This window comes from Amblyraja radiata, chromosome 1 (assembly GCF_010909765.2).
Source record: "Amblyraja radiata isolate CabotCenter1 chromosome 1, sAmbRad1.1.pri, whole genome shotgun sequence".
Classification (NCBI taxonomy): domain Eukaryota; kingdom Metazoa; phylum Chordata; class Chondrichthyes; order Rajiformes; family Rajidae; genus Amblyraja; species Amblyraja radiata.
In genome coordinates, this window is record NC_045956.1 from 141,537,198 (window position 1) to 141,561,112 (window position 23,915).

The 23,915-nt window shown below is 42.7% G+C and overlaps 1 protein-coding gene across 2 annotated transcripts in view; it reads right to left on the bottom strand.

Annotated features, from left to right (window-relative positions):
* The window catches only part of mtmr12 (myotubularin related protein 12), a 77,025-nt gene that overhangs the window by 22,045 nt on the left and 31,065 nt on the right, over window positions 1-23,915 (bottom strand). For both annotated transcript variants that reach the window (XM_033031812.1, XM_033031822.1), the window contains exons 7-11: window positions 19,648-19,786; window positions 14,771-14,846; window positions 10,629-10,735; window positions 4,209-4,339; window positions 1,157-1,235 (exon numbers count right to left, since the gene is read on the bottom strand). In XM_033031812.1, the coding sequence (XP_032887703.1) occupies window positions 1,157-1,235; window positions 4,209-4,339; window positions 10,629-10,735; window positions 14,771-14,846; window positions 19,648-19,786 (532 nt within the window). The remainder of the gene's footprint in view (window positions 1-1,156; window positions 1,236-4,208; window positions 4,340-10,628; window positions 10,736-14,770; window positions 14,847-19,647; window positions 19,787-23,915) is intronic.

A 23,915-nucleotide genomic window follows, 5' to 3' on the forward strand; every position in this document is an offset into this window, starting at 1 on the left:
AATTCCTCCAAACCGGTCCTGTCCATGTACCTGTCGAACTGTTTCTTAAATGCTGGGATAGTTCCTGCCTCAACTGCCTCCTCTGGCAGCTTGTTCCATACACCCACCACCCTTTGTGTGAGCAGGTTACCCCTCAGATTCCTATTAAATATTTTCCCATTCACCTTAAACCTATGTCCTCGGGTCCTCGATTCACCTACTGTGCATCTTCCCGATCTATTCCTCTCATGATTTTATACACACATATTTTATACAAGATATTATACAAAAGTATCATGTGCCCAATATTTCAAATGATTGTAATACATCCAGAACTGCATTATCACAGAGCAAAGTTATTTTAGAAGGAAGCAATGAAGATCAATTCATAAATATTAAAACATTGGTACATTAGCCTTCTGCCAGGGTAGAGTAAAGAAGGTGGGATGTTATATTACAGTCGGACAAGTCGTTGGTGAGGCTGCATTTAGAGTATTGTGTTCAGTTTTGGTCACCCTCCTATTGGAATGAGGTCATTAAGCTGGAAAGAGTGCAAAGAAGATTTCTGAGTATATTACCAGGACTTGAGCGGCTAAGCTACAAAGAGAGGTTGGTCAGGCTTGGACTTTATTCCTTGGAGTGCAGGAGGCTGAGGGGGTGATCTTTTGGAGGTGTATATAATCATGAGACGAATCGATAGGGTGAATGCACAGTATTTTACCCAAGTAAGGGAACCAAAAACAAGAGGACATGTGTTTAAGGTGAGAGGGACTAGATTTAATACGAACCCGAGGGGCATCTTTTTCATTCAGAGGGTGGTGAGTATACGGAACAAGCTGCCAGAAGAAATAGGGGAGGCACATACAATAACACATTTAAAAAGTCACTTGGACAGCTACATGGATAGGAAAGATTTAGAGGGATATATAGGCCAAGCACAGGCAAATAGGACTAGCTTAGATGGGCACCTTAATCAGCATGGATGAGTTGGGCCGAAGGGCTTGTTTCCGTGCTGTACGACTAAGACTCCAGATGCAAGTTTTCTTTAAAAAACAGTAATAAAGGACTAGCCTCATTTCTGCAGTTTTTATAAAATGTGCATTTGAGCATATTCACCCAACATACAACCAACGTCTAATTTTCAATTTAACAAGTCATTCGGAAAATGTAAACCAACCTGATAATTTCCAACCAATTTGCATTCTCTATTGTAGACAGCCACTTAATGTCAGATTCCCAGAAATCAGCAGCATTATCTGGACAAGAATAATAATTAAAACAGATCAGACTGGACCAAAATTCGTCGCAAATAATATTACATATCTTCCAAATGTGCTAAAGACAAAAGACATCTATGGATATATTGTTTAAGAAAGAACTGCAGATGCTGGAAAAATCGAAGGTAGACAAAAATGCTGGAGAAACTCAGTGTGTGAGGCAGCATCTAAGGAGCGAAGGAATAGGTGACATTTCGGGTCGAGACCCTTCTTCAGACTGATCTGCAGGTGTGGGGGGGGGGGGGGGGGTGGAGGGGTGGCAGGAAGAAGCATGCCTCACCCGCTGAGCTTCTCCGGCATTTATGTCTACCTTCTGTAGGTATATTGGCAAAAGGTCTAATTTTTACCAAATAACTATACCAAATACATAGATGACCTCTCACCAGGGTCACTTCTATATCCCGTAGCTCCGCTCTCACTCCCCATCCCCACACTCGTAACGAGGACAGAGCCCCACCTTGTCCTCACCTTCCAACCTACCAGCCGCCACATACAACAGATAATCCTCCAACGGGATCCCACCATTGGCCACATCTTCCCATCTCCTCCTCTTTCGGCTTTCCGCAGAGACCGCTCTCTCCGCAACTCCCTGGTCAATTTGTCCTTTCTCACCCAAACCAACCCCACCCCTGGTACTTTCTCTTGCAACCGCAGGAAATGCTACACTTGTCGCTTTACCTCCCCCCTCGACTTCATCCAAGGACCCAGGTAGTCTTTCCAGGTGAGGCAGAGGTTCACCTGCACCTCCTCCAACCTCATCTATTGCATCCGCTACTCTAGGTGTCAGCTGCTCTACATCGGTGAGACCAAGCATAGGCTTGGCGATCGCTTCGCCGAACACCTCCGCTCAGTTCGCATTAACGAACCCGATCTCCCGGTGGCTCAGCACTTCATCTACCCCTCCCTTTCCATATCCAACCTTTCTGTCCTGTGCCTCCTCCATGGCCAGAGTGAGTCCCTCCGCAAATTGGAGGAGCAGAACCTCATATTTCGCTTGGGTAGTTTACACCCCAGCGGTATGAACATTGACTTCTCCAATTTCAGGGAGTCCTTGCTTTCTCCTTCCTTCCCCTCCCCTTCCCAGCTCTCCCACAGCCCACTGTCTCCGCCTCTTGCTTTCTTCTTCCCACCTCCCCCCCTCCCCCATATCAGTCTGAAGAAGGGTCTCGACCCGAAACATCACATTTTCCTTCGCTCCATAGATGCTGCCTCACCCGCTGAGTTTCTCCAGCATTTTTGTCCACATACCAAATACAGAGCTAGTTTGAATCTTTCCATTTGTAAATAAAGAAAACATTGTCGAATAACACTAAGCACCTATTATTTAAGAGCTGGGCTTACTTAAATAGAAAATGCACTTCAAACAATAGGCAGCAGTGGTGCAGCTGGTAGGAGCTACTGGTGCAGCTACTGCCTCACACCATCAGACACCCGGTTCGACCCCGACCCTCGGATGCTGCCTCTGTGAAGTTTGCATGTTCTTCATGTGACCTTGTGAATTTCCTCCAGTTTTCTTCTACATCCCCAAGACATGTGAACAGGTCTTATGATGACATATGATGAGCATTTGACAGCGCTGGGCCTGAACTCGCTGGAGTTTCGAAGGATGAGGGGTCACCTCAATGAAACTTACCAAATAGTGAAAGGCTTGAATAGAGTGGATGTGGAGAGGATGTTTCCATTAGTGGGAGAGTATGGAACTAGAGGTCATAGAGGTCATAGCCTCAGAATTAAAGGACATTCCTTTAGGAATTCTTTGCCACAGAAGGCTGCGAAGGAAATGTCAATGGTTATTTTTAAGGCAGAGATAGATTCTTGATTAGTACGGGTATCAGGAATTATGGGGAGAATTATAATAATAATAAATAATAATAAATACTTTATTGATCCCCTCAGGGAAATTCAGATGTCCAGAAGCCTCCAACCAACAAACCCACACATTCAAAACGAACGCAGACAGAAAATACATAAAATACAATGTGGACAATACCCGAGAGCAATAAATACTTAAAAAGACCAATAATTAACAATTTTTTTTTGTTTAAATGCAATGCAAAAAATGCAAAAACGCATCCCCCTACAGCCTAGCTGTATTATAAAATCTAATGGCTGCAGGGGTGAAGGAACTCCTGAACCGCTCTGTTCTCAGAAGGCAGGAGAATGGAATTAGGCGGGAGTCATGATAGAATGGCAGACTAGACTTGATGGGCACAATAGCCTAATTACACTCCTATCACAGCTGACCTTGTGGGTTTGTTGGTTAATTAGCCTCTGTAAATTGTCCCAAGTGTGTAGGCCAGTTGCTGAGAAAGTAGAATTACATAGAATTGGTGCCAACAGATGATCAGTGGTCAGCGTGGACTCGGTGGGCTGGAGGGCTCGTTTCCATGCTGAATTTCTAAACTAACATTTTAAGCATTCGTCCATAAAATCTTTTCTTAAGAAACAATTTCCACACATTGGAAGTGAATAGGACTTGTTGACATTAGGCGGAATAAATTTAATTTCTACAATAAATCAAAACATGTTCCAATATTAATAATGTTTTGCAGCGCAATTCAAATATTAAATTTTACCCAGTAGAACAAATAGCATATCCTGAATTATAATCAAATATTTATGCCTGCACCACTGAATTAATCCCTTAAATAGAAATTATGACGCAATGGGGAGTGAAATCCAAATCCAATGCTCAAAAAAAAATTATCAGTCTGAAGAAGGGTCCCGAACCAAAATGTTCAAGAAGGAACTGCAGATGCTGGAAAATCGAAGGTAGACAAAAGTGCTGGAGAAACTCAGCTGATCCAAAATGTTACCCATCCATGTTCTCCAGGAGCACTCAAGAAAATGTAAGTGTAACATTTTATAACATTTAGTATAACATTTTAAAACCATAGAGCTGAATCCATCTAAACCCATTTCTATTGTTTCTATTTAATGTACAAAAATTACCCATCAAAAAGAGTTGTTTAAATCGGTTGTAAGAAGCCTGTATTTCCTGCAGAGTTGGAAGAGTGGTTGAAAGGACCTCAGTCCTGACCATGTGATTCGAGGGATGTGTTTCTCCGAGAACATGAAGCACCCTACAAATCAGAGAAAAGGAACATTCCAATCCATATACTTATAAACTCTCATGGTGCGCGTGTGAATTTGTATCTTCGCCAAAACGCTACGCGGTAATGCTGAGTATTTTACAGAATCTTACTCACATTTTTCCCGTCCACGCCATAATCAGTTTCCCTTCAGATTTTATGCTATATTTCACAAGTTATTTATGATTAAAGGTTAAAAAAAAACAACTTTAAGATTAACTATCACTCTGCTTTGAGATTTTTCTGGCAGCTTCCAGTGATGTCACAATGGTATCTCACAGTCATCCAGTCACAATGGGATTTCATTTACATATGCTGCCAATGATGTCACAATGGGATTCTACCCTCCAAGCTCTAGCAGGTACAAATGCATTTTTCTTTAAGTCACAGTATATTGAATTTTTTTTAAAGTTTAAAATGAGGGAGTGTGAATAAGGTGAAAATGAGCAGCCCCTACACAGTTGGGGGCTATGGGCGAGTTGTGCAATATTGCGTTGGGGGAACTGGTTACGTTGGGGCAACGGGTGAGTGATGGAAACGGGTTGCGTTGGGGGAACGGGTGAGTGATGGAAACGGGTTGCATTGGGGGAACGGGTGAGTGGTGGATTATTGCGTTGGGAGAAAGGGGCCCCAATGGGTCCCACATGGTCTACTTATTAATAAAAAGAAAATCATTAAGCAGCACATATTAAATTGTAAACACACCTCTCATTCATCTGGAGGTGATTTTTTGAGGAAAGTGGTAATTCTAGGACATGCTCCATTTGGTTGATTTTTTTTTAAACATTGTATAGGATTTTCCTTTTGTGTAGCTAAAGTGGGAAGGGTGAAATTTCCTGGCTCTACATCTCACACAATCCAGACTTTCCCACAATCTATAAATCAGTACTTCATATTGATCAACAAGCAAAGCAACATAATTCTTTCCTCAGAGACAAGGAGGAAGGGGTGGGGAGGGATTGGGGGTAGGAATTCAGGGAACATTCGTGCCAAGCACAAATAGTGGCTCCAATCATGTCAGCAAGACAGCTGCAGAAGTGGTCCTGCAGGTGACAAGCAGAACAACATTTATGCAACCAATTATATAACCATATAACAATTACAGCACGGAAACAGGCCATCTCGACCCTTCTAGTCCGTGCCGAACACGTATTCTCCCCTAGTCCCATATACCTGCGCTCAGACCATAACCCTCCATTCCTTTCCCGTCCATATAACTATCCAATTTATTTTTAAATGATAAAAACGAACCTGCCTCCACCACCTTCACTGGAAGCTCATTCCACACAGCCACCACTCTCTGAGTAAAGAAGTTCCCCCTCATGTTACCCCTAAACGTCTGTCCCTTAATTCTCAAGTCATGTCCCCTTGTTTGAATCTTCCCTACTCTCAGTGGGAAAAGCTTATCCACGTCAACTCTGTCTATCCCTCTCATCATTTTAAAGACCTCTATCAAGTCCCCCCTTAACCTTCTGCGCTCCAAAGAATAAAGCCCTAACTTGTTCAACCTTTCTCTGTAACTTAGTTGCTGAAACCCAGGCAACATTCTAGTAAATCTCCTCTGAACGCTCTCTATTTTGTTGACATCCTTCCTATAATTAGGTGACCAAAATTGTACACCATACTCCAAAATTGGCCTCACCAATGCCTTGTACAATTTTAACATTACATCCCAACTTCTATACTCAATGCTCTGATTTATAAAGGCCAGCACACCAAAAGCTTTCTTTACCACCCTATCTACATGAGATTCCACTTTCAGGGAACTGTGCAGTTATTCCCAGATCCCTCTGTTCACCTGCATTCTTCAATTCCCTACCATTTACCATGTACGTCCTATTTTGATTTGTCCTGCCAAGATGTAGCACCTCACACTTATCAGCATTAAACTCCATCTGCCATCTTTCAGCCCACTCTTCCAACTGGCATAAATCTCTCTGTAGACTTTGAAAATCTATTTCATTATCCACAACCCCACCTATCTTAGTATTATCTGCATACTTACTAATCCAATTTACCACACCATCGTCCAGATCATTGATGTACATGACAAACAACAGTGGACCCAACACAGATCCCTGTGGCACCCCACTAGTCACTGGCCTCCAACCTGACAAACAACCATCCACCATTACTCTCTGGCATCTCCCATTCAGCCACTGTTGAATCCATCTTGCTACTCCACCATTAATACCCAACAATTGAACCTTCTTAACCAACCTTCCGTGAGGAACCTTGTCAAAGGCCTTACTGAAATCCATAAATACAACATCCACTGCTTTACCCTCATCAATTTCCCGAGTAACCTCTTCAAAAAATTCAAGAAGATTAGTCAAACATGACCTTCCAGGCACAAATCCATGTTGACTGTTCCTAATCAGACCCTGTTTATCCAGATGCTTATATATATTATCTCTAAATATCCTTTCCATTAATTTGCCCACCACTGACGTCAAACTAACAGGTCTATAATTGTTAGGTTTACTCTTAGACCCCTTTTTAAACAATGGAACAACATGCGCAGTACGCCAATCCTCCGGCACTATTCCCGTTTCTAATGACATTTAAAATATTTCTGTCATAGCCCCTGCTATTTCTACACTAACTTCCCTCAATGTCCTAGGGAATATCCTGTCTGGACCTGGAGACTTATCCACTTTTATATTTCTCAAAAGTGTCAGTACTTCCTCTTCTTTGAATCTCATAGTTTCCATAGCTACTTTACTTGTTTCCCTTACCTCACATAATTCAATATCCTTCTCCTTGGTGAATACCGAAGAAAAGAAATTGTTCAATATCTCCCCCATCTCTTTTGGCTCTGCAGATAGCTGTCCACTCTGACTCTCTAATGGACCAATTTTATCCCTCGTTATCCTTTTGCTATTAATATAGCTGTAGAAACCCTTTGGATTTACTTTCACCTTACTTGCCAAAGCAACCTCATATCTTCTTTTAGCTTTTCTAATTTCTTTCTTAAGATTCTTTTTACATTCTTTATACTCCTCAAGCACCTCATTTACTCCATGCTGCCTATAATTATTGTAGATCTCTCTCTTTTTCCGAACCGTGTCCAATTTCCCTTGAAAACCATGGCTCTTTCCAATTTTTACTATTTCCTTTCAACCGAACAGGGACATAAAGATTCTGTACTCTTAAAATTTCACCTTTAAATGTCTTCCATTTCTCTTCCACATCTTTCCCATAAAACAAACTGTCCCAATTTACTTCTTTTAAATCCTTTCGCATCGCCTCAAAGTTAGCCTTTCTCCAATCAAAAATCTCAACCCTAGGTCCAGTTCTGACCCTCTCCATAATTATATTGAAACTAATGGTATTGTGATCACTGGTCCCGAACTGTTCCCCAACGCATACCTCTGCCACCTGACCCGTCTCATTTCCTAACAGGAGGTCCAGCACCGCCCCTTCTCTAGTAGGTACTTCTATGTATTGCTGCAAAAAACTATCCTGCACACATTTTACAAACTCCAACCCATCCAGCCCATTTACAGAATGTGTTTCCCAGTCTATGTGTGGAAAATTGAAATCTCCCACAATCACTACCTTGTGCTTACTACTAATATCTGCTATCTCCTTACATATTTGCTCTTCCAATTCTCGCTCCCCATTTGGCGGTCTATAATACACCCCCATAAGTGTTGCTACCCCTTTCCCATTTCTCAGTTCCACCCAAATAGCCTCCCTAGACGAGCCCTCTAATCTATCCTGCCAAAGCCCTGCTGTAATATCTTCCCTGATAAGCAATGCAACACCTCCACCTCTTGCCCCTCCAATTCTATCACACCTGAAGCAACGAAATCCTGGAATATTTAGTTTCCAATCACAGCCCTCCTGCAACCATGTTTCACTGATCGCCACAACATCATACTTCCAGGTGTCAATCCAGGCTCTAAGTTCATCCACCTTTCTTACAATGCTCCTAGCATTAAAATATACACATTTAAGAAACCCACCCTCTCTTATTCTCTGTTTATTGTCTTTTTTTTTTTTTAAGTCCAAGATGGCGGCGCTGGCTTAACAGCTGCGGCCCACCTGCAGTCCGTCTGTTTTTTTCTTTCGTTTGTTCCTTGTCATGTTTTAGTTAATTTTGTTTTATTAAGTTGTGTATGTGTGCGGGTGGGGTGGGAGAAACATGCTTTGGTCTCTTCCTTCGGGGGAGTTTGAACCGTCGCCTCGGCACAGAGGGAGAACAAAGAGGGAAGAGACAGAGACTTTAAGATTTTGCCTTCCACCACAGTGAGGAGGTGTTTGGTGAACTCACTGTGGTGGATGTTAAATTTGTGTTGATTGTGTGTTTTTGCCATTTTTTTAAATTATATGTATGACTGCAGGGAAACAAAATTTCGTTCAGGCCGAAAGGTTTGAATGACAATAAAACTAATCTAATCTAATCTAATCTAATCTTTTCTTCTCTCTCCCCTACATTTTGGGGATTTAACAATTGGACAATTAGACACATCTCAGATGGAGAAATATCTGAATAGACTCAATGGTAGGAGTGGTTTTTAGATTATCGCAGTGAAGTTTCAATCTCATCTATACATTGGCACCATTTTAACAGTGACTACCACTGGACCCAGTGGGCCAGTTAAGAGCAGATTTAGCAGGTTTGATATCTAGATAAGGTAAACCATCAGCAAAATCCTACTTGATCGTAATGTATAACCTCAGCCCAATAAATTAATTTGATTAATCAAAACAAATTACCAATATAGAGGAAAAAAGTCAAGAACACAAGAAATACCCAGGACAAAAATACAAAAACAGCATGTACCAAATTAAAAATTATGCCTGCTATTAGATTTCAGATATCATAGCAGTTCAACATTCTCAGCCATATGTAGCATATTTAATCAAGTAAATAATGGGAGATGGAGGCTCCAAAGGCATCAATTCTCATCCACACAGAGCACAGCATGTGGCAGTAACAGACAAGGCCTCAATAATTAAAGGCCAAGTGAACTTATCTTCGCTTCATGTTAAGTTCTCCACTATCACAAATGCCCTTATCTATCCAAATTATTTTAGTCCATGTAACATTATGTAGCAACTAAGCATTACAAAGTAGACCGGCCTGAAATAGATATATACTTAACTATAATGCTATTCACATCTTCTCTCAAGGCAGTCCATGCTAGCTTCACAATAAAACCACTCAAATGTAATACTATATTCTCAAGATTCTGTCCATCAGTATCCTATATCATTACCAACTTGTTGCTAGCCATATTAATGCAATCAATCAAAGTAAAGTAGAGGAGTGAGAAGCAATAATGAGTGGGTAATGTTACAAGCTAACAAATTATTTGTACATTCAAATGACTCAAGTCAAAAGCAATTTAATTGTTTACTTTTAAGTTGGTTAGATATTACTACATCACTTGAATAAAATTATCCAAGACCTGGTACTGGAGAAAAAGTATCTCTTGTCTCGGATAGAATTAGCCTGTTGTTTAATTCAAGATCCAAATTATTTGATTACCCAAGGTATTGGATTCAACATCTATTACCTATACACTCTAGCTAATGCATGAACTGCATGAAATAAACATTAAAACTAAGAAGCAAGGTCATGAAGGAACAGTACTTGCAAAGTGAACACCATTTCTCAGACCATCATGTCTGAATCAACTACAGTGCACCGGACAAAACTACTACTTTGCACATTGATGGAAAAATCAGCTCAAAATCCACATGTCGCAAGAACAACAATCATGTCGCAAGAACAACAATCGGACTCAAAGCAATCAAGAATCAGCACTACCAGGTAATACTACTGACTTTCAAAGGACTATTTTTTTAGGGAAGGTGGAGGGGAAGTGGGGGGATTTGGTGGTAAAGAGGAGTTTGGAATACTAACTTTCCTTTTACATGTAAATGGAAACTATACACACACACACAGAAAAAATGTTATAGAGATGAATGACCACTAGGAATAGCGGTTAACAAAAAAAGGTTGCAAGGTACTATGGTACTAGACCTTTTCTCCGACAGATTAGCAAAACATTTAAATGTCAATTTTACATTGACAAAACATGATATTGTATATAATAAGCTCCAAATTGTTTGGTTTATCAGAATTTAGTTTATTTTGTTCAGACCAATGTCACTAGAACGTTATGGAAATTCTTCTGTAAATCATATCAAACAATGCACATTGCCTTGAATAGAGGGGGGGGGGACTGTCAAAGCCACACATTCCAATTTGAAGCTCAGCTTCTTGTGGACATTCTTAATGCAACAAAGAAAACTGACAACCAACCTGTCTGTCCAACCTCTGTCTGTTTGTAAAGTACTGTCATCAGCTGTTTCAGGCAGAGTTGCCATCTTCAGCAATGCACACCCACTCGCGTGAGACCAGCACCAAAGCTGCAGTGATACAAGAGAAATATTTTTAAATACACCATTTATTTTTAAGAAAAGCAATGTTGCAAGACAATTTTTTTTTTTTTTTTTTAAAAAGGCAACCTGCTCCACTCACACCTGGAAGTTTGAGTGGAAGTCAGATATCTTTGTACCTAGTGTGCACGCATACAGAATATTCACCACAGAAATATACTGTAGCTGTTTGTGATTCCAGGTAAATGTTTCCAAAGATGTGGCCCCCAAACTGTTCTGATTTTTAAAGCAGCACTGTGTGAAGTTCCAACATAATTTCAAAACCTTATTCCTTAGGACACAAAGGACAGTATCTCATAATTTTGAGAATATTATCATTTATGACTCTGGCCCTTTAATGTTACATGCATGAATTTCCACCTTATTTTGCACTGTCATTGTTCCTGGTTAGTCAATATTTAAAACCCCTGCAAAATGCCCCTTGTTTGCCAGCACTTAAATCTGTTTTGCCAAATAATCTGCATTGTTAACACTTGTAATTAATTATTCTTGATAATTTAAATGCTTGCAATTAGTCCACTTGCATCATCTTTAAGCAAATTTTACATAAAGATGCATTTGCAAACTTTGATTGTAGCTTTCCATCCCATCATCCCATTTCTCTTTTGGGATTGCATCAATAATTAAACATTGAGCAACACCACCAGTTGAAATCTTTTGGAGTTCATCCCATTATTCCCAGTCTTTTCAATTTACCCGATTTACTTATCTGATCATTAAAATGCCTAATTTCATAAACTCTTTTAGTACTTAGGTCTCTTGCAATGTACTTTATCCAATGCACTTCATTCACTGACTCCAGTGTACCCGAGATGCCCCCATATATAACAAACAGAGCCCCAGCATAGATTCCTGTGGAACTCCAGGGATCTAGGCTGGGGCCCCTGTTTGTTATACAGTGGCTTGCAAAAGTTTTCATACCGCTTGAACCTTTTCCACATTTTGTCACGTACAACCAGAAACGTAAATGTATTTTATTGGGATTTTATGTGATAGACCAACACAAAGTGGTGCATAATTGTGAAGTGGAAGGAAAATGATACATGGCTTTAAAATTCTTTTACAAATAAAAAACTGAAAAGTGTGGCGTGCAAAAGTATTCAGCCCCCCTGAGTCAATACTTTGTAGAACCACCTTTCGCTGCAATTACAGCTGCAAGTCTTTTGGGGTATGTCTCTACCAGCTTTGCATATCTAGAGACTGAAATTTTTGCCCATTCTTCATTGCAAAATAGCTCAAGCTCAGTCAGATTGGATGGAGAGCGTCTGTGAACATCAATTTTCAAGTCTTGCCAGCGATTCTCAATTGGATTTAGGTCTGGACTTTGACTGGGCCATTCTAACACATGAATATGCTTTGATCTAAACCATTCCATTGTAGCTCTGGCTGTATGTTTAGGGTCGTTGTCCTGCTGGAAGGTGAACCTCCGCCCCAGTCTCAAGTCTTTTGCAGACTCTAACAGGTATTCTTCCAAGATTGTTCTGTATTTGGCTCCATCCATTTTCCCATCAACTCTGACCAGCTTCCCTGTCCCTGCTGAAGAAAAGCATCCCCACAGCATGATGCTGCCACCACCATGTTTCACAGTGGGGATGGTGTGTTCAGGGTGATGTGCAGTGTTAGTTTTCCGCCACACATAGCGTTTTGCATTTAGGCCAAAAACTTCAATTTTGGTCTCATCTGACCAGAGCACCTTCCTCCACATGTTTGCTGTGTCCCCCACATGGCTTGTGGCAAACTGCAAACGGGACTTCTTATGGCTTTTTTTCAACAATGGCTTTCTTCTTGCCACTCTTCCATAAAGGCCCGATTTGTGGAGTGCACGACTAATAGTTGTCCTGTGGACAGATTCTCCCACCTGAGCTGTGGATCTCTGCAGCTCCTCCAGAGTTACCTTGGCTGCTTCTCTGATCAATGCTCTCCTTGCCCAGCCTGTCAGTTTAGGTGGACGGCCATGCCTCGGTAGGTTTGCAGTTGTGCCATACTCGGATGATGGATTGAACAGTGCTCCGTGAGATGTTCAAACCTTGGGATATTTTTTTTATAAACTAACCCTGCTTTAAACTTCTCCACAACTTTATCCCTGACCTGTCTGGTGTGTTCCTTGGGCTTCATGATGCTGTTTGTTCACTAACAAACCTCTGAGGCCTTCACAGAACAGCTGTATTTATACTGAGATTAGATTACACACAAGTGGACTCTATTTACTAATTAGGTGACTTCGGAAGGCAATTGGTTGCACTGGATTTTATTTAGGGGTATCAGAGTAAAGGGGGCTGAATACTTTTGCACGCCACACTTTTCAGTTTTTTATTTGTAAAAAAAATTGAAAACCATGTATCATGGTTTGAAAACCATTTTCCTTCCACTTCACAATTATGCGCCACTTTGTGTTGGTCTATCACATAAAATCCCAATAAAATACATTTACGTTTGTGGTTGTAACGTGACAAAATGTGGAAAAGTTCAAGGGGTATGAATACTTTTGCAAGCCACTGTATATGGGGGCATCTTGGGTACACTGGAGTCAGTGGATAAAGTATATTGGATCACCGACCTCCAGTCAGAATAATACCCTTCCACCACAACCCTGTCCTTTACGAGTAAGGCAGTTCTGAATTCAAACGACCACGTTACCGTGGATCCCATCCATCTTAAACTTCTGGATCAGCCATGACCATGAGCATGATCTTGTCAAATGCTGAACAAAATCTATGTTGACAACATCCACTACCCGACCTTCAAATTATTGTTGTCACCTCCTCAAAAACTCAATGAAGTACATAATACATGCCCTGCCTGGCACAAAGCCACGCTGATTGTCCACAATTAGCCATTATTGATTATCTCAATAGCACAATTGATAAACATTGGAAAGGCGTGAGGAATATTGATTTTCTTGGGCATGTATGCCAACTAATTGTCACATGTTAATTGGGTTGAGGAAATCAAGAACAAGAAGTCATGCATTTGAAGTGAGGGGAAAGATTTATTTGGGACTTAAGCGAAACCTTTACTTCCCCAACAGAGGGTGGAATAAATATGAAGTGAACTGTTAGAGAAAGTGGTTGAGACAGGCATAATAACAACATTTAAAATACATTTGAACAAGTACATGGATAGGACAGTTTTGGAAGGGATGTAGAACAAATATGGGAAAATGGGCACCTGGGTTTGTATGGACAAGTTGGTTCAAGGGATCCGTTTCCGTGCTGTATGATTTGATATATTAAGGAGCAGCACTTCATTGCTGTCATGTTATAAAATTAGAACTGTTACATACAGCTGAGTGTAACCCATTTCTATTCATAGAAGGACATGACATACTTATTCAAAGTGGGATGAGATGAAAGCAATGGGCAGCAGTTTGATCACTGAAACAAGCTTCAGGCCACTGCCATCATCAAAACCACAACTTATTTATAACAGCACCTTTACTGCAGCAAATAGTTTCATGACACTTTTTGAACAATAATAAAAAATAATGCAATCTAATAACAATAATACATTAAAGGTCTTGAGAAAATAAAACAGGGAAGGAAAGAATGATACAAGAATATAAATCAAGAACTTGAGACTGAGAATACCAAAAATGTGACTTAACCAGTGAGTTATTTGAAGGATGAACAAGAGGGTGATTTTTATGGCTGCAAATTATACAACTCTTTGCATATTGTGGAGTTATTTGGAAAATAAGGATTGAAATGATCCCTCTGAAGGGCGATGCTAGTGTTAATTGCTTATTTCACCATCAATACCAATAGACTCAAGTTTTTCAAGCAACCACACAAATCTCCAATTTGCAGCACATTTTTGTTGTAACACTGCAGATCATTGTAAATTCAAAAAAAAAAAAAAAGGTTCTAACAAAGCAAAACATTAAAAAGGGTTTAGGGAAAAAGTAACAATCAAGCATTTACCAAACAGTTTGGGCATGAAAGATAATGTACTACTCTCATTAAGAACAGGGAAAGGAGCAAGATTTTTTTTTAAACCCAAACTTACGGGTATTCCTCTTCCTTTGTGTTTCTTGATATCATCATCAGTAACAGACGAAGGAACAGCAAAGAACTGTGGAAGTCTATAACAAAAGAATCCAAGCATATTTTTGAAAATATAAAAAGTAGCAATTGAATGACAAACTTGTTGCATTTCACCGATGAAACTCTGTTCACCAAGTTGGAAGGTTTGCCAAGTTAAAGCTGCCTCCCTTCACACTATGAAATCTTCCCGTTCTAAATTCAAATCAGATGAGTGTCTACCACATATAGCTTAGATTTTCAGAAGTTGATTCTCATCTGACTGAACATTTTTAAGAGGTGCAGAAATTACAAACAAGCACTTTCGCAACATCTTTCTTGCGGAATGGTACCATTCAGCGTCGCCGTTTCGGGGTGTTAGGGTTAGGGTTTCGGGGTGTAAGGGTTAGGGTCAGGGTTAGGGTTCTGACGAATACAGATATTATAAACGGAGGTGCTGAAACGGCGGCGCTGAAAAGTACCGACCCATTCTTGACCCAAGGCAGTTTCAAGATTCAAGAGACATTTATTGTCCCTTGCACCAATTTATACAGTGACACTTGGGGTCACCAAATGCATAAATCACTTTTTACATGCAGTCATTGCTCTAATGCAAGGAAACAAAAGACAATTTACAATTTTTTCAATAACTAATGAAATAAGTGATCAAACAATATTGTTGGTGGAGGGATATGAATTGTTCCACTTTGGTTCAAGTACATTGGCAGAAACAAACAAGGTCCACATCCTCAGACCAGCGCCCTCAACATTGAACCCTATTTGTACCCAGTGTTGGACAGGCCATATTGTTCACATGCTCAATCATACTCATAAAATAGACACTTTTATCCAAGCTCTATCACAGGAAAAGATTACCAAGTAAAAAGCGGAAACGGTGAAAGGTTTCACAAAGTACTCAGGAAAAATATGCTACATCCTCTTACTCCTGAGAATCCAGGTACCCACAACCACTCAAAGTGGAGAAGCAACATTTGTGATGGCATGCGAACGGCATGAATTGCCACACATGGAAACTCAGCATAATGGTCGGATAAAGTGCATCACTTCGTCAAGCACCTCCTGTTCCATATTGGTTAGAATTTTTAATAATTTCATTATAAATATAATATAATAATAATAATCTTTATTGTCATTGTACAAGACAACAAAATTTTGTTGGAGCAGTCCTCCAGCTGCACAGGAATACGAGTATAAAAATACGTTTAAAAAAGAACTGAACATTTATAACTGTTCTATTCTTTTTCTATCATTATTTCTAAAAAAATAGTAGATAAGTATTACTAGTGTTTTACTTAATGCAAATTGAATTAATTTGATATAAAGTTGTTTGAAGCATTGTAATTGATTACCTTTAATAAAAAAATATATATCAAAAAAAAAAAAAAAAGAACTATTAAAAAATTAGACTATAAACATATAGGAGTATGGGCGGGTGTGTGAGAGAGAGGGGGGGAATCAGTGTGGGAGGGGGATAGAGGTCAGTAGTGTCACAGCTCTATGGTAGAAGCTGTTTTTTAGTCTTGTCGTGCGGGCGCTCAGTGTCCTGTATCGTCTTCCTGAGGGCAGGAGGGTGAAGAGGCAGTGTCCAGGGTGTGTGCTGTCTCTAATGATGCCCTTGACCCTCCGGATGCAGCGGGTCCGGTAGATGTCCTCCAGTCTGGGGAGCTGGGTGCCAGTGATCCTCTCTGCAGTCTTAATGACGCGTTGGAGAGCTTTCCTGTTCTCTGCAGTGCAGCCAGAGTACCATACTGTGATGCAGTATGTGAGAACTGACTCGATGGCTGACCTGTAGAAGCTCACCAGCAGCTGTTGTGGGAGACGTGCCCTCTTCAAGCACCTCAGGAAGTGAAGCCTTTGAAGTCCTTTCTTGGCCATCGCCGTGATGTTGACGGTCCAGGTCAGGTCGTGGCTGATGTTGACCCCGAGGTACCTGATGCTCTGCACAGCCTCCACTGTCTCGCCGTTAATGGTGATGGGCTGATGGACGAAGGTCTTCGGTCTCCTCCTGAAGTCCAGGATCATCTCCTTTGTTTTTGCTGCGTTGAGGATCAGGTTGTTCTCACGGCTCCAGCTCACCTGGTTCTCTACCTCTGTCCTGTAGGTGGCCTCGTTGTTACTCGTGATCCTGCCTACCACGATGGTGTCATCTGCAAACTTTAATATGGTGTTGGCCTCGTGGGTGGGTTTGCAGTCGAGAGTGTAGAGGGAGAAGAGGAAGGGGCTCAACACACAGCCCTGTGGTGCACCGATGTTCAGGGTGATGCTGGAGGAGACCTGCCTCCCCATGCGCACAGTCTGTGGTCGGCCGGTGAGAAAGTCCAGGACCCAGCTGCTCAGGTGTGTGTTGAGGCCCAGGTGGTCCAGCTTGGTGACTAGTTTATGGGGGGGGGGGGTGATGTTAAAGGCGGAGCTATATTCTATGAATAGCATCCGCACATAACTGTCCCGCTGGTCAAGGTATGTCAGGGTGGAGTGGAGGGCCAGTGACATTGCGTCCTCCGTCGACCTGTTTGCCCTATAGGCAAATTGGTGGTGGTCTAAGGAGGGGGGGATGCTGTACTTCAAGTGTCCCAGTACCAGACGTTCGAAGCACTTCATCACCACCGGTGTCAGCGCCACTGGCCGATAGTCGTTGAGGGACCTGATGGCTGATTGTTTTGGCACAGGGATGATTGTGGCTGTCTTGAGGCATGTGGGGACGGAGGCCTGCAGCAGGGAGGTGTTAAACAGGTCCGTGAGCACCGCAGTCAGCTCCCCTGCGCAGTGCTTCAGAACCCGCCCTGGTACTCCGTCAGGTCCGGTGGCATTGTTGGGGTTGATCTGCTGCAGGGTCCGTCTCACGTCATGGGGGCTCAGAGTCAGCACCGGTGGTGAGGGTCCCTGCTGTGCCCGTATGTTGTCACTGCTGTCGGCGCAATCAAACCTGGCAAAAAAACAGTTCAGGTCGTCAGGGAGGGATGAGCTTTGTGCGTGTGTGGAGCTGTTGTAGCCGGTGATGGTTCTGATGCCCTGCCACACGCGTCGAGAGTCTGAGCTGTTAAAATGCTCCTCGATACGCTTCGTGTAGTGGTGCTTTGCTTCCCTGATGCCCTTCCTCAGACTGGACCTTGCTGTTCTGTAGGCCTCTGCATCACCTGAGTGGAAAGCTGCATCCCGGGCCTTCAGCAGACCAGTTACAGCGCCATTCATCCATGGCTTATGGTTGGGGAGTGTCAGTATTGTCCTCTGTGTGGTGACACTGTTCATACAGAAGGTGATGTAATCCAATACTGATGAGGTGTAGGTGTTGAGGTCTGTGTGGTTGTTGTGAGTGGCAGCCTGTTTAAAGATGTCCCAATCAGTATACTCAAAGCAGTTCTGTAGCCTGTCCATGGCTCCTTCTGGCCAGACCATGATGGTGCGAACTGTTGGCTTTGTCCTTGCAATGAGGGGTCTGTATGCAGGTGTTAAGTACAGACTGATGTGATCGGATCGGCCAAGATGGGGGCAGGGGGACGCTTTGTAGCCCTTGGCAATGTTGCAGTAGACCTGGTCCAAGATATTGTTTCCTCTGGTCGGAAAATCAATAAACTGGTGAAATGTTGGCATTACAGTCTTCAGCTTGGTGTGATTGAAGTCTCCTGCTATTAAAAACACGCCGTCTGGGTGGTTGTTTTTCAGCTGGTGGATAGCATCATACAGACTAGCCAGTGCTAGCTTAGCGTTAGCTTGCGGTGGTATGTAAACAGCAGTGAGGAACACCACTGTAAACTCCCTTGGCAGATAAAATGGTCTGCATTTCACTGTAATAAACTCCAAGTCCGGGGAGCAAAAAGTCTCAACAATGTCAGTGGTGGTGCACCATGAGTTACACACATATATGCACACACCACCGCCTTTATCCTTACCGGAGTCAGCTGTTCGGTCTGCTCGATAAACAGTCCGGCCTGCTAGCTCAATAGCAGCGTCAGGGATGTTCGGATTCAGCCAGGTTTCGGTGAAGAAGAAAGCACAGCTACTTATCCTGTTTGAGTGAAGCCTCAGTCTGAGTTCGTCGATCTTGTTGACAATGGACTGGGCGTTCGCTATAAACAGGCTGGGCAAAGCTGGTCGGTCCGGTGAGCTCCTCAGCCTAGCGTGGATGCCGGCCCGCTTGCCCCGCTTTTGCTTCCTCTCCCGTCTCCGTCCCCGTCTGCCCCGCTTGCTGCTTCAGCTCGTTATCCATTCCCGCCTTCTCTCCATACCCCCTGATCCCTTTAGCCACAAGGGCCACATCTAACTCCCTCTTAAATATAGCCAATGAACTGGCCTCAACTACCTTCTGTGGCAGAGAATTCCACAGATTCACCACTCTCTGTGTAAAAAATGATTTTCTCATCTCAGTCCTAAAAGACTTCCCTCTTATCCTTAAACTGTGACCCCTAGTTCTGGACTTCCCCCAACATCGGGAATAATCTTCCTGATTATTCCCCCGATTATCCCGGAGCTCAAAGGAGCCCTCCTTATATTGGCCAACATTAACGTCTCACGGCAATTTATCTCAGCTCTTTTTGGAACTTTGCGGTGTATAAGTTAACTATGGTATTTCTGAATACAAAATACACAAAACCTAAAAATCACTGCTGTTCAACCAGCATTCTTTTTCAAATGCCATGAAAGATGCATATGTAGCATATTTACTCACGTTATTTTGCTCTATATTCTCTTACCGTGAACATGTAGTGTCTCCTTTAAGGTGGGATTTTTAATACAAAGGATTTTTGCTTAGTTTTACTTGGGAAAGTAAAAAGAAATCCTTATTGCATTCCTAACTAAAATAAATTACTTGGCACAAAATACAAAATACAAGAGTTGAACACTCACCGAGGGTCAAGGCGGTAATTTTCATTAATGGAAATTATTCTGTTGCTCAATAGACCCCCTGTGCGCTCCAGTTCCACTTTCCAATCAACTTTGGTTTCAAACATTAACGTTGAAGGTTCGCGTTCAGCTCCAGGACCAACTTGGAGAAAAGGCAAATAATATTTTATACGTTTGCAAAACACCAGTCATTCATCACGTACATTGGAATAATTTTCAATTACTATATTAAATCAAAATCTTACAATTACATCGAAATTCAAATCTAAACTAGATCAAAGACACAACAGACCACAGATGCTGGAAACTGGAGCAAAATAAGTTGCTGGAGGAACTCAGCAGATCAGGTAGCATTTTGGGGAGGGAAGTGGAAAATCGATATTTTGGGTTTAGACCCTTCAACTGGATGAAAGAAATAATGTGTTAATAGGTAAAGAATTGTGCAAAAAAAATTACAGAACTATAAAACTAACTACAAAAACAGGAAAGTTTAATATAAAAGGGGCCATATGCAATTGTGTTATTAAATAGCAGAATGACCTACTTTAAGTAACAGTTCACCAAAAGCACTTATCTGTCATCTTGCATGCATTTCTGCTTTTTGAATAGCAAAATTTAAAGTCAGGATTACTTATTGTACGTTGTTTCTCTTGTGTAAAGATGGCCTTGTGATTCGGATTCAGGTTAGTTTATTGACATACATGTGGGTACAATGAAAATCCATGACCACACGAAGCTCAAAGAATACAAGTCAATGTTAAACTTATTAAATACAACATCATGTGCAAAGATATAGTGCAAAAAATACTAAGGTGCAGTAACGGAACAACTGAATGAGGTGGAGTTACAGTAAGAGTGAGAGTATGTGTCAGCATCTCCCGGAGGGGGATATGAAAGACTCGAGTGGTTCAAGAGTTTGATAGCAATAGGGAAAAGGCAGATCTTAAGTCTGGATATCTGGACTATCTTGTATCTTTTCCCTGAAGGTTGAAGAAAGAACAGAATGCCCAGGGTGACAGGCATTCTCAATGGTATTTCCTGCCTTCCTGATGCAACACACCACTAGGATAGAGTGGATGGCTGGAAGTGATAAGTCTGTAATAGACTGACTTGCATTCACCACTGTCTGCTGGTTCAGGTGGTCAAGAGCAGCCCAAGATACATCTCCTCGGAATACTTACTGCAGTACATCTGTAGACGTTACAGAGTCCTTGTTGACTTGCCAGATTTTCTCAGGAGCCCAAGTAATTATGCCAATGTGCTTTCTTAATCGCCACACCAGTGTGATGGAATCAGGTTAGGTAGCTGGCGATATGGATGCCTGGGAACTTGAAGCTGATGACCACCTCTCCAGCAGCTACATTGATGAGGACAGGGTTGTATTCATCTCCCCTGCTTCCTTGGATCAACAGCCAACTCTTCCATCTTGTAGACATTAAAGGCTAGGTTGTTGTTCTCACATCATGATGCAAAGTTCCCAATCTCCCTCCCACCCGCAAGGGCCTGTCCCACTTACGTGTCCTTGGCACGCAAATCACGCAACCTCGTCGTCATCGTATGGCCGCGCGGGGCCGGTCCCACTGAGAAGTGCGGAGGGGTATGTAGTTGTGCGCGATACCGCGCGGGGCTCTGAAATTTTGTAGCTAACCAAATCTTCCCGCGCCAACGGCCTGTCGCGTACCTGACGGCCAATGTGAGACAGGCCCAAGACCCTAGCGTGCCGCAACGTCTCACCTCCAACAGCAGCTGAAGCAGGCAAACGATTGCCAAGCTCGGCCTGGGGCTCACGGCCATTGCGGTCCGGATCCGCCCCCACTCCTACTCCCAGAGCGGGGCCAAGAAAATTGAAGATAGACACAAAATGCTGGAGTAACTCAGCAGGACCGGCAGCATCTCTGGAGAGAAGCAATGGATGACGTTTCGGGTCAAGACCCTTCTTTCAGACTGAATAAGGGTCTCGACATGAAACATCACACATTGCTTCTCTCCAGAGATGCTGCCGGTCCCGCTGAGTTACTCCAGCATTTTGCGTCCATCTTCAAATGACGTCATGCGCTCCAGATGGCTGTGCGGGCGCATGACATCGCGCGGGACCATCGCGCCTCAACGCGACCTCAAGGTCGCGTAATTAGCGTGCCAAGGACACGTAAGTGGGACAGGGGCTTGAGTCTCTAAGTTAATTAGGCTGGTATCAATCTAATGATTCGTTCGCTGTGTCAGACGTCATTCTGCCATCGCTTTGCCACAGCCAGTGCCACATCTGTGCCTCTGTGGAGATAGTCTCTCCACCGCAAGTCAGTAGGTGGGCCATTGTCTGTACCTCTCCACAGTTGCACTTGTCAGAGTTCAAGAGGCCCCACTTCTTCAGATTGAGTCCGCAATGTCCTACTCCAGTACGGAGGCGGTTTAGGGCTTTCCAGGTAGTACAAGGCAGGTGGTTTCTTGGTGCCATCTGTTGTTTGGTTTTGGTGCCTGGTACGGTTGGCTCTAGTTCTATGAAGCTGTTCCAACTCTTCAGGCGTTTCTTGGCATGTTGGTGATTGTGCAAGGGATGGCGGGGGTCTGTGTCCACATTGAAGCGTTCTACTGCAGTTGCCTGATCACGTCTTCGAGATGGTTCATCGATGCCAGCCAGCTCGTACAGATGTTCAACCTTTGTCGACTTCAGGCATCCTGTGGTTTACCTGCAGGCAGTGTTCAGTGCAGAGTCCACCTTGCGTGCCTGTTTGGAGCGGCTCCAGACGGGGCTTGTATATTCTGCCACTGAGAAACAGAGCACCAGGGCTGCAGTGCGGATTGTTGTTGGGTCACTTCCAAATGAGCTGTTTGCCAATTTTTCGATGACATTGTTCCGGGTGTTGACCTTTGCCTTTGTTTTCTCAACATGTTGGCAATATGATTACGTGCGATCGAGGACCACACCCGGGTTCTTTGGGGCTTTGCAGTGTTCCAACAGGACATCATTCCATCGCACCTGCAGTTGACGTTTCGCATCCCGGTTCCTGAGGTGGAAAGCTGCACTTTGCGTTTTTGGTGGGTTTGGGCGCAGGGTGTTCTGTTGGTAGTATGTTGTCATATTCTGCAGAGCAGCCTCTAGTACGGTCTCAATCTGGCTGAAGTCTGAGGATTGCGTGGCGATGCACAAGTCATCAGCATACAGAAACGACCTCGTTTTTGGGGTGATGGGTTGGTCATTGGTGTATATGTTGAACAACGTTGGGGCAAGGACACTGCCCTGTGGTAGACCATTCTTTTGGCGTCTCCAAAGTCTGTTCTGACCATTCAGGCACACGAAGAAGCGGCAGTTCTCCATCATTGTCATGATGAACTGGACAAGATGAGAGGCCTGTAGTGTTTGGCTTTCATGGTACGGTGGTTTACAGTGTCATATGCTGCAGACAAGTCTACAAATACTGCACCTGTGATCAGCTTCCACTCAAAGCCATCTTCAATGTGCTGAGTGAGGCTCAGCAGTTGTCCTGTTGTTGACTTTCCCTGGCGGAATCCAGCCTGTTCAGGCATCAAAACATTGTCTACATCCAGCGTGATGCGGTTCTAATGATCGAGTTGGCATTATACTAGGCCACATGGTCATGGGTGTATAAGGAGTAGAGCAGGGGACTGGCCATACCACCTTGAGAAGCACCAATGTTGGGGGCCAAGGTGGAGAAAATATGACCAATTCTCACTGATGGAGGTCTTCTGGTCTGGAGGCCCAGAGGCCAGCTGCAGAAGGACGTCCAAAGGCCAAGGTGTCGGAGTTTAGTAGTTATATTATTCAGTATTATGGGGTTGAAGGCGGAGCTGTAGTCATTGAAGAACATTCTGACATGGGTGTTCTTATTGCCAAGGTTATTCACCTTCACAGACTTTGATCAATACAAATCTTTTTACACTGGTGTTTATATTCCACTCAGGAATAATAATTCAGTCATTCTCAAAACAGGCAAAAAGCCAGTAAAACTAACTGAAAATAGTTACTATAAAACTCAATTTAAAGAAACTGATGTTTTCTTGGTATGCATGCTGCAAACATCTTATTTCCTTTACCATTTCATTAGAATGCACAAAGGCACCCCTGTTATAGTTAAAATTACATTAAACAGAGCAAGAGGTATGAGAAATAAATGTTAAGCAAGGACAGTGAACACCCAGGAGCTATCCATTGCTTACCCAGGTCATATTGCAAGAGAATACAATTTGAGTGGATATATTACCAAAGCCTGTGATATAACATACAGTGACAACAATATAAAATTGGACCCATACAA